The following is a 10511-nucleotide window of genomic DNA, read 5'->3' as shown; positions in this document are numbered from 1 at the left end:
CCCCCCCCCCCACCGTCCCACTGCTAGGCAAGTGTGGTCCGGTTTTAGGCATGTATTTAACCCTCAGAGTAATCTTTTTATGAAGTAAGAAGCAACCTATACCCAAATTTTAGAGCAAATGATGCAAAAGGTCAAGAGTGTTGATCAAGGCCCCAGAGCAGGTAGGTGGATTCAAACCCGTGCTGTCAGTTCTGGAGCCCGCACCCCTGGCCACCATGTGGGTCTGCAGAGGTCATGCTTAAGATCACCAAGTTGTAGGTGACCCAGTTGGGGTTTGAACCTAGAGCTGTGAACTTGAAACACAATTCAAATCTTGGCCACCCTGCATTCCACCTCCCCAGCCCCTGGGGTTAGAAACCTGGACTGCAAGTTGAAGGACTTGGGGCTTACATGGCATTTGTTTGTTTTTGTTTTGGTGCTGAGGTGGAACCCAGGGCCCCACACAGGCTGAGCAGTGTGGTTTACCCCTGAGCTGCACCCAACTCTGACATGACCGCTGTGTCCTCCTGGTGGACAGAGAGGCTGAGAGGCCTGAGAGGCTGAGGCCATGCTGCAGGAGCGGCAGGCAGGAACCGCCCTCCCTCCTCGTGCCCAGCGCGCAGAGCTGTCCCCAGCATGCAGAGCTGTACCCCGCAGTACTCACCCATGCCTCCCTCTCTCCCTTGCAGACGGAGCCTGTGGCTGGCAAGGCCACCGAGCAGGGCCAGGCCGGGCCCTGCCCGCAAGGACACCCAAACCCTTCACCGGCCCCCGAGCCACAGAGCCCACCAGGCTCTCCTGCTGGCCCCACCATGACATCGGAGCCCACGTCGCGTCCTGTGGTGCCCCCACTCCACTCCCCCAAGTCCCCTGTCTGGCCTACCTTCCCTTTCCACAGGGAGGGCAGCAGGGTCTGGGAACGGGGCGGAGTCCCTTCTCGGGACCTGCCCAGCCCTCTGCCGACCAAACGGACGAGGACATATTCAGCGTGAGTACTGGCTCCTGGCTCAGTCTCTGGTCTTCCCTCAGGACGGGGCTGACCCCACCCATTCCCATCCTCTATCACCCACTGTCCTCACCTGAGGACGGAGAAGCTGTGTTTGGAGCTTCCAGTAACTTCCATGTTTATTCCTTCATCCCACAAAAATGTGCTGAGCTCCTGACCAGGGACCCAGAGATGAGTGAGACAAGAGCCCCATTCGCAGTTGCTCCTAGTCTAGGGACCCTGTCCCCCACCATCGACGCCTGGCAAGGATGGGCAAGGAGAACCCAGGCCCAGGGCCGAGGGCATGCTCGCAGGGTTGGGAAGGTGTACCTGGTGAAGAAGGGCTCCGGTGGTCCGGGAAGGTGGAGCCGCACGGGGCTTGCCTTTCGGGAGGGGTGGGCAGGCTGGCCCTGTGGAGCAGGTCACTGGATGAGGCCATGAGGGTCGCAGTGGGGGGGTTATGAGACCCACAGGGACACAGACTTGGCTTGGCCAAAGGGTGTTTTCCGTTTGTTTGTTTTCTGTGGCAATGTTGACTGTCCTGTGTCAGACCCAAGTCCGGGCACAGAGCCGATGCTTAGCAAATGGCAAGTGAAAATGAGTGAGGAATGCGTGGGTGACAGCAGCTTCAGGAGCGCGAGTTCCCTCGTGGGGAGGTACTCAAGCCCGGGCTGGACGTTCTTCATCAGGATTCTTATAACAGGAACCCATTTAAGCCCAAACAAGGAGGGGAGGGTGCTGTGTAGACAGGGGGCACTGGCAAGGAGTCAGGAGACCCTCTTGCTGTGCTACCCTGGGAGAGTCAGTTTCCCTCTCTGGGTCTCAGTCAAATGGGGGGGTGTCAAATGGGAATGATGTGAAGTTGAATGAGCAGCATTCTGTGTTCCCACAGCCCTGAGGCCAGCTTCACAGGCAGGGCCCAGGGAGGGTGGGGTTCCAGAGGGGTCTCCCCAGGCCGCAGCTCCAATCCCCCTACCTTATCCCCAGGACAGCCCGGGCCTCCGCCGGCCCTGTGTTCAAGGGCGTCTGTAAGCAGTTCTCACGCTCGCAGGGCCATGGCTTCATCACCCCCGAGAACGGATCGGAGGACATCTTCGTGCATGTATCTGAGTGAGTTCCCTTCACCTCCTTGTTCCTGGCTCAGAGGGGCCTCTCCAGCTTCCCCCTAGGCTGGCAAGGTCTGTGTCCCTCTTGGGTGGGGCTGGGGGTGTGTGGAAGGAGGCAGCTGGGGCTGGGGGGGGAGGGGGCATGCCGACCTCAGAGCCCCGGGAGCCCTGGGAGCCTGTTGCAGCCTTGTGGGGACCTGAGGGGCTGGACCAGCTCCCGGGCCTCAGCCGGGAAGGGCCTTTGGTAGGTAATGACGGGGAGAGGTGGGTCTCGGCCTGTCCGCACTCACCCTAATGCCAGGCATGATGGAGGATCTCGGAGACCCACCCTGTGATCTTTCACCCTCAACTCCCAGAGAAGGAACTATGTCTGATTCCCGTTTCACAGAGAGAGAGACGAGGCTTTGCTAGGTGATTGGCCCAGGCTCCCTGGCCTCTCTAGGCTGGGGACAGGCTGCCTTGTACCCAGGCCACAGTGGCATCCGGAGAGGGGCCTGCTCTTGGGCTGACGCCCCTCTCCTATTTACCAGCATTGAGGGAGAGTATGTGCCCGTGGAAGGCGACGAGGTGACCTACAAGATGTGCCCCATCCCACCCAAGAACCAGAAGTTCCAGGCCGTGGAGGTGGTGCTCACCCAGCTGGCCCCCCACACCCCCCATGAGACGTGGTCTGGCCAGGTCGTGGGCTCCTAGGCAGGAGCAGCCACACCGGGAAGGCGGGCAGCAGCGGGCCCTGTGCCCCCACAGTGCTGCTGACCAGCCCCGGGCGGCCTCAGTGTGCACGTCCATCTGTCTGTCTGTGCTCGTGGCCGTGAGTGTGTGCCTCTACCCACCCGTGACCCGTGACTGTTGTGTGAGCCAGCCAGGAGCCGGACGGAGGGGAGGCTGCCAGCCCTGCCTTGGCCTGCCCCTCCTCCCTCCTCCCTGCAGCACACACCCAACCCTGTTGCCCCCTGTCCGCTGTTCACATGTTGACTGAGCTTCTGTGAGCCTGCGTCAGGCTCACAGGGACTCAGGGGACCCCTCTCTTAAGAGCTTGCTCCCCTCACTGCTGCCCGCAGCCCTGCTGGGCCCCAGCCCTGGTCCTGGGCAGACCCTGCTTGTGCTCCTGCCTCCTGCCCTGGGCTGGGGTCTCTGCCCTGGCCTGGCGTCTCTGCCCTGGCCTGGCCCCTTTCCCTCACAAGCCAGGCGGGTGAGTGCTTTCAGGGAGCCTCTAGCTCCAGCAGGGGAAGAGGAGCCTCCAGAAAGGGGTTCTTGTTTCACTGGCCAGGCCCCCCTTGGCCTGGCAGTGGCTCTGAGCCCACTGAGGCTGTGTTCCTTCCCTCAAGGCAAGGAGTGGGGACACAGCTCCTCAGCTTGGATGGAGCCATCCCCTCTACCCTGACTCCCAAACTCTGTAGACGCTCAGCCCTGGGCCCAGCCATGACAGCTGCTGAGGATGTGCTGATGGACTGACGTGTCCCCTCCGGCCAGGCCTGGCCAGGCCCCCGAAAGATGGCCCTCAGCCTGGGAGACCATGGGCCTTACAAACCCAGGCCAGAACCCCTTCCCACAGGTCCCTGTCAGGCCCCTAGCCAAGGTGGTCCTCATCCTGTCCAGGCTTGGAGTCCCTATGGGACTAAGATTGTGTGTCTGTCAGAGGTGGCCTGGCCTAAGACATCAGGCAGGGCCCTGCCCACCACACCTCCTTCTAGAGAGCGCATACAGAAAGTGGTATAAAAGGGGTCACAGGCTCAAGGGAGGGCCCGCCAGGACAGTGGCTGTTATGAGACCCACTCTGCAAATAAAACTGGGGGCTCGAATACCCAGATGAGGGGATCAGTAACTGGCTGAGTGGCCGTGTAGGTGCCTAAAACCCAGGCGAGAGATCAGCGGGACATCTGCTTCTCACCCCTGCCCGGTGCCCACTCTACAGAGGCAGGGAGTCCAGAGCTGCTGGGGGCGCTGGCCAGCCCCAACAGTGGGCAGGGCCAGCCTGACACCCCCTCTGAGCTAGGCTTCTCCGGCAAGGCCTGTCCCTGAGGGATAAGGACCTGTGGCCCTCTTGGCTGAGGGCCTGTTGGTACAGGACTCCTTGCCTGCCAGCTTCCCTCCTGTAAGCAGACCCCCTTTCTAGGTGCCCTGGGGCTGCCTGGGGGGCAGTGGGCAGCAGCTCTCCTCCCCATTCTTGGGTCCTCCAGGCCCCAGTCAGAAGTCCTCCCAAGACCCCAGCCACGGACTCCCCATCCTTCCTAACACTGGCAATAAACTCTCGACTGTGACCTACACTGGCCCAGAGCTGCCTTTGTCCTGCAGGTTCCCTGGGGAAGGACGCACCAAACTAGCCCTTTTGGGGCTTCAGTGTATCACACTTCCTGGGTGACCCATGCAGGTCCCAGTCCCTGTTTCCGCATCTGCAAAGTGGTGGCTATAAAGCATTGACTGGAGCCAGACATCCCCTCACACGCGTCCGACACCACACCTCATCCTGGGAATTTTAATGTATGTGACAAAGTTCTCTGAGATGTGCCCTCCCAACACTCTGCCCCTCCTCTGGTCAGGGCAGGACCAGGTGGATCCTTATCCTCCTCTAGCACGCGCCTCCTCCTGGGTGGAGGGAGACCTGCTTGGTTCAGAAGTACGAGCAGCAGCTGTGGCCAGAGTCACCAAAGTGCAAGATGGGGATACTCTGGGCACAAGGAGGACAGGAGCCAGTCTCTCCAGGAGCTGACTGGCTGGGGACCGTGGGCCTCGCAGGAGGTCCTGGGCCAGAGAAGGAAGGGCCCTGGCCTCAACAAGGCCAGGCTCTCTTCCCACCTGGGCAGGCTCAGTGGACGCCGAGATGCACAGGTGTGGGCCAGTCAGGCCTCGTGGGCTGTCTCTGGGAAGAAGATCTCTCTGCATCTCCGCACTGTGTCCTGAGGGGAGACCACGCTGTGGCCAACGGTCCGGGGATCAGCATAGATCTCAAAGTCATTCCCGCCCTGCACACAGGGAAGGACAAAGGAGACCCTGAGGTGGTGCCTGGAGGAGGAGCTTCCCTCCCCACAGGAGCTGCCCCTCCCCTCACAATCCCAGGCCAGACCCCAGGAGGAGCCACCAGGAAGTCCATGTTCACAGCCCTGTCAGCCCTGCCCTGACTTGTGTGACGGGTAACAAGTGTCCAGCCCAATTTGGGTCCTAGGCGCCCAATCTGCCTAATGGGGTTAGTGAGCATGGGCGGTCCTCCAGGAGCCCCCCCAAGAGGTCTGCTCTGTTGCCCTGAGTCCTGGCCTGGACCTCCAGTGTTTGGGTTGTGGGGAACCTGAGTGGGCTGCACTCACAGGGCTAGTCTCGTTCCCAAAGAAATGAATGGTGTCAAAGCTGTCCTGGTCCAGGCTGTCCAGACAGTAGCGCTTGTCCCAGCCCTCAGGGAAGACATCAAAGCTGATCATGCCTCCTGTGGGGCAGACAAGGGGGCATGCTTAGTGCCGGACTCAGGATCTTCAAGGACAGTCTTATTCAGGTGCAAACGGATGAGGCCCTTAGAGGATGAGGCCCGGTGGGATGTCTGGGGGATGAGCGCAGTGCCCAAGGCAGGGAGAGGGGAGGAGTGGCCCAGAAACACTCAGGCTCAGAGAGCAGGAACAAGTTGTGGCCTGGGCTCCAGGTGAGGCCCTGGGTTGTGTCTGGAGGAAGGAGGAGCCCGGGGGCCCTGTGATCAGCACAGGCTTTAACAGCCTGGCAGCTGGTCTCACCCTTGGCCACTGGGTGAGGGGGAGTTTGTGGTCAGGGATCAGTTGTGTCAGCCACGTGGCCGTCCGGATGCGCTGCCAGTGGTGGGGGGGAGCGGGTGGGTCCAGAGGCCTCTGCCTTGGCCCTGGGACGTGCAAGCAGACTGAGCCCAGGAGGCATGAGGAAGAAAGCTCAGCTCCTGGCGTGGGGCATTTGCCTGGGCAGGGGGTGCTGGGTCCTGGCAAATACTAAACCCCTGCCTGCTTGGAGCTCAGTGTGCCTTGTGCCCTGAGGGGTGGGCTCCTGGGCCAGGCCTCTCAGGTCCACTGTGGGATGGACATACCTCGGGAGAACCTCAATCCCTTGCCGGCAAACTCTGTCTTCAGGGCTTCCACAAACTTCTCTCGGATCTTCTCCTTCTGCAGAGGGAAGGGTGCAGACAGAAGCTCAGGAGGCCCAGCCCTATGCTAGGCCCTGTCCACACAAGCTCACTGGTCCTCTAGGTGGGTGTGACCCTCACATTACAAATGAGGAAACAGAGGTTCAGAGAGGGACTCTGCCTTGTTCAATCAAGGTGCCCAGCCATAGTGGCAGAGCCAGGGCCTGATCTGGAAGGTCCTCGAAATGAACCTGGCCAGATACCTGTCCATGGGTGTGGATGGGGTATTTTGAAAGAGGCCTGCAAGCAGAGGTGGGAGGAGGAAGGCCCCAGGGACAGGCAGCCCAAGTCCTCGTCACATGTCCACCTTAGGGCACAGTTCAGACCCATCAGCTCTGCCCAAGATAACAGCAAACTGTGGCTCAGGCACCAGAAATGAGTGTGAGAGGCCAAGGGCAGAAGACCATGACCAAGCAGCAGCAGGTCCCAGCACTGGTGTGGCATAGGACGCTGATGTGGCCTCGGCAGTGGACCCATTCATTGCGTATGTTCTGTGGGCTGGGCTGGGCGATTCAGCAGGACCCAGGAGAGCCCCCGCCCCTCTGAGCAGCACCTTGATGCGTGGAGCAGGGAACTGTCGCTCTGGGCCTGACCCTGCTGAGACCATGGCGGGCATGGCAGGCCAGGCCTGGGGGGGCCACGGAACACGCAAGCCTGGCCACACATCTTGGCTTCTGGGCTGGGGGGGGCACGGGAACAAATGGAAAGGAAGCAGCACTGAGCTCTATGGGACATTCAGCTCGCAGAGGACTGGCTTGAGAGGTTTGGAATCATTCTGGGGGGCCAGGGGCCACTGAGGATTTCAGGGCAAGGGAGAAGAGTGACTAGCACCACCTTGAACAGACTGGGTAGGGCTGGAACACAGAGGCAGGTGGTGTGGTACCTGGAGAGGTAGCCCTGGATGCCACAAGATAAGGGCATATAGGACTCCACCCGAGACCTAAGGACAGGCTGCCAGGGCTCCAGGCTTGCCTGCTGTGCTGTGTGGCCGTGGGCAGGTCATCGAAGTCTCTGAGCCTATTTTCTTGGTTAAGCATGGGGAAATGATTAATGAAGAGGGTGCTTCCCTCTTCTGGGAAAACAGATATGAGGGATGGGACACCTGCTGGCTCTGGCTCTGCCTTCCCAGTGGTTGTGTGGGCCCCAGGGAGGCCAGAGGCCCTCCAGAGGCCCTTAACTACTCCAACCAGAAAGATCCCTGTGGCTGTGGCCATGCCTACAGAAAGCCTCCAACACAGGGTAGGAGTCCTGTCACTGAGCCCCTCCCCTCTCAGGGAAGCACCAGTGGGCAGCGGGCTGCATCAATCTTCACTCTGCAGCCCACGGCCTAGGTGGCCCTGGGTATGTCATTTCCCCTCTGGCCTTCATTTTCACGTTCATAAAATGGAATTAATGCCACTTGTTTCATAGATTCAATCAAAGGCATTCCCTAGGCTGAGTATGGCTCAGCGTCGAGCACTGGCCTGGCATGCACGAGGCCTGCGCTCAACCCCAGCACCGCAAAAAGACAAAAAGTACTTCTGGGCACTTGCTGTGTATGAGGCACACAGGACCCATCAGCCAACAAGTCACACAAGTCTGTGGAGATGACGGTTTTGGTGAGAGCTGATGGAGGAACTGAGATCTTAAAAGTAGACAGTGTGGGGGGTCAGAGGGCAGCGGTGGATGCTGGGGAAGCTAAGACAGGGCAGCGGTGCAGGACTGACAGAGGTGCGGTGTGAATGTGAAGCTTGGGAGGGCCACCAGAAGGTGACATGTGAGCAGAGCTGAGGAGGTGAGCGGATGAGCTGGTGGGGGCTGAGTCTGCACCCTGGGAAACTGTCTGCTAAAGCAAGGAGGCCATGGCTGCAGCAGGGGGCACAGGGGAGGGCAGCCAGCTGGTGAGAGAGGGCACGCACAGGGCGATGGGAACGCATCAGGGAAGATGCCCACCATCCTGAGAGGGCATGGTGGACGGGGCAGATTCACACCCAATGCCGAGAGGAGGCTGAAGAGGAGCAGGAGCCGGCAGAGCCCTCAGGGCTGGAGAGGGGCTGGGGAGCCTGGGAAGGACTGCCAGCAGGGGTTGGGGGTGACGACATGTGTAACAGATTGTCAAGGGCACTGCTGGAGAGCAGACCGGGCTGAGGGGGCAGGATTGGGGGCAGCCTGGGGAACAAGACAGTAGTCTGGGGAGTAGGGTGTTGGCCTGCAGCTGAGCAGACTTGAGGCTGGTTCCGGAGGCTGAAGGAACAGGAGTTGTTGGATCCTGGACCCTATGGGATGGGAAGGTGGCAATGACACACCCTAGGTGTTGGCTTGGGGAAGGAGGTAGCTGGGGTGCAGGTCATGAAGAAGGGAAACCAGCAAAAGAAGGGGCCCATAGCAGTGATACATGGCTACCAAAAGATGCTGGTTCAGCCGGGGCCACCCCTGACCCCACAGTTCACATTAATGAGAGAAAATAAAGGCTCAGAGAGGTTGAAAGACCCCAGTCCTACAGGCCTGCACTGGCATAGTGGGTGGCACCTTGTCCAGTTCAGAGAACTCGATCCTCTCCTCCAGGGTGCAGCTGCGACCAATGGGCGAGATGTTCAGCATGCCATTCCGGAACTCGATGAAGGTTCCGCTGGTGATGAGGAAGGCCCGGGAAAGGAGGGCGGGAGCCAGGGAGAATGAGAGCCAGGGAGAATGAGTACAGTCTACCTGACTTCACAGGGGACAAGAATCACCCACTGCTAAGTCAGGAGCCCAGGGCTGGGGTGCAGCTCTGTGGGAGGGTGCTTGCTAGCATGCTCCAGCCCTGGGTCCATGCCAGCATCACCACGGGGGGTGGGAAGCCAGGGAACTGAGTCCAGGTTCCATCTGGGAGACCCACACTTTTCCTCCCTTAAGTCCCAAGTTCTGGAGCCAGGCCAGATGGGACCTCACCGCTTCTTGGGCAGTCTGAGCAGGGCCATGTAGCTGAGGCAGAAGTTGATCAAGTCCTGTAGGAGTTCTTCTCCCAGGTGGTTCTGGATGGTCTGGACAAGGAACACAGGCTCTCAGATGTGGCAGAGATCTCTCCCCAGCCCAGAAGGTACCTGTGCAACGTCCCAGTGGGGAAAAGTGGGGTACTGATGGCTAGGTCCTGGGGGGTGCCGACCTGCTTGGAGAGCAGCCGTCCATGCTTATACTGCACCGTCCCGTTCTCAGCAAACACATAATCAAACTTCTCAATGACTTCAGGGCCACACAGAAGCCAGGGAGAAAGAGAGAGCATGAGATCAGCACCCGCTTTACCCCGAGCAAGCAGAGCAGAGGAAGCCTGCATTCCTTGGTTTGGCCTTCAGAGCCCATGAGTTCCATCCTGAACCTGCTTCTCCAGCCCTCCTCTCCTTCCACAGGTTTTCCTTTCCCATGAGCCAATCACTCCTCCAGCTCTTTGTATGTTCCCCCTAAGGTCCTCTGCTTATCCTTCAAGATCCAGCTCTTTCCTCTGGAAGCCTTCCAGGACTCCCAGCAGGGGGCGCCATTTCCACTCTGTGCTCCCACAGCCCCGCAGTAGAGGAGACTCCCCTTCTGGGCTTTCCTGTTCCCTGGGCTGACTGCCTTGGGGAGTTTTCAGCTCTCGCTGCCCACAGAAGCTGCTGGGGTGGGTCAGCTGGGCTGCAGAGGGAGCAGGGCCAGGATGCTGCAGCAGGGTTTGGGGGGTGGGGGCGGTGATCACCTGGACTATGGTGGGGTGCTGGAAATGGAGACGTAGACAGGAGAGGGAGATCATTTTGGACACACTGGTGGAAAAAAAAGGGGATGTGGGGAAAAGGAAAATTCAAGGAAGTTTCTGGTTTAAGGAACTAGAGGTTATCAGCTGCCACTTAGCTGAAGTAAAGGCTCTGGGATCCAAATCACTTCCTGGGAGACTTAGTCCACTGTTAGAAATGGCCTGATCTCTCTACTCTGGCCAGGATTACCTGAGAGCTTTAACACCTGGTCATCTATCTTGCTTTGCTTTGCTTCCCTTCCCCACTTCCTTCCTTCCTTCCTCCCTCCCTCCCTCCTCCTGCCCCCCCCCCCACTGGTATTTAATCCAGTGGTGCTTTACCATTGACCTACAGCCCCAGCTCCTTTTACTTTATTTTGAGATCATGGGTTCTTATTAAGTTGCTTAGGTCCTCATTCCAGGCTAGCCTGGAACTTGAGATCCTCCTGCCTCAGCCTCTCATGGCTGGGATTACAGGTCTAAGCTACTGTGCTCTGCAACACCTGGTAATTTTCAACAAATCATTAGCCACTATTGATTATGTCCATTTTTTTAAAGCCCAGGATCCAGATGAATTCTCATCTGAAT

At 59.2% G+C, this 10511-nt stretch overlaps 2 protein-coding genes across 9 annotated transcripts in view; one reads left to right on the top strand and one right to left on the bottom strand.

Annotated features, from left to right (window-relative positions):
• Nucleotides 1-4335, top strand: part of Csdc2 (cold shock domain containing C2) — a 10433-nt gene extending 6098 nt beyond the window's left edge. For 2 of the 3 annotated variants that reach the window (XM_048803084.1, XM_048803085.1), the window contains exons 2-4: nucleotides 669-967; nucleotides 1952-2074; nucleotides 2601-4335. In XM_048803084.1, the coding sequence (XP_048659041.1) occupies nucleotides 792-967; nucleotides 1952-2074; nucleotides 2601-2763 (462 nt within the window). In that variant the 5' untranslated portion in view covers nucleotides 669-791 and the 3' untranslated portion in view covers nucleotides 2764-4335. Of the gene's footprint in view, nucleotides 1-666; nucleotides 968-1951; nucleotides 2075-2600 lie in introns of those variants that run through there. The other variant, XM_015501861.2, reaches the window with a different exon arrangement.
• A 197-nt stretch (nucleotides 4336-4532) lies between these two features.
• Nucleotides 4533-10511, bottom strand: part of Pmm1 (phosphomannomutase 1) — an 11272-nt gene continuing 5293 nt past the window's right edge. For 2 of the 6 annotated variants that reach the window (XM_048803080.1, XM_048803079.1), the window contains 7 exons: nucleotides 9327-9403; nucleotides 9113-9204; nucleotides 8711-8810; nucleotides 6756-6881; nucleotides 6107-6182; nucleotides 5373-5488; nucleotides 4533-5033 (listed from right to left, as the gene is read on the bottom strand). In XM_048803080.1, the coding sequence (XP_048659037.1) occupies nucleotides 4911-5033; nucleotides 5373-5488; nucleotides 6107-6182; nucleotides 6756-6881; nucleotides 8711-8810; nucleotides 9113-9204; nucleotides 9327-9403 (710 nt within the window). In that variant the 3' untranslated portion in view covers nucleotides 4533-4910. Of the gene's footprint in view, nucleotides 5034-5372; nucleotides 5489-6106; nucleotides 6183-6755; nucleotides 6882-7190; nucleotides 8458-8710; nucleotides 8811-9112; nucleotides 9205-9326; nucleotides 9404-9890; nucleotides 9955-10511 lie in introns of those variants that run through there. The other 4 variants (XM_015501859.2, XM_048803081.1, XM_048803083.1 and 1 more) reach the window with 3 other exon arrangements.

This window comes from Marmota marmota, unplaced genomic scaffold (genome assembly GCF_001458135.2).
Source record: "Marmota marmota marmota unplaced genomic scaffold, marMar, whole genome shotgun sequence".
Taxonomy (NCBI): Eukaryota; Metazoa; Chordata; class Mammalia; order Rodentia; family Sciuridae; genus Marmota; species Marmota marmota.
This window is presented reverse-complemented; position numbering and strand designations above follow the sequence as displayed.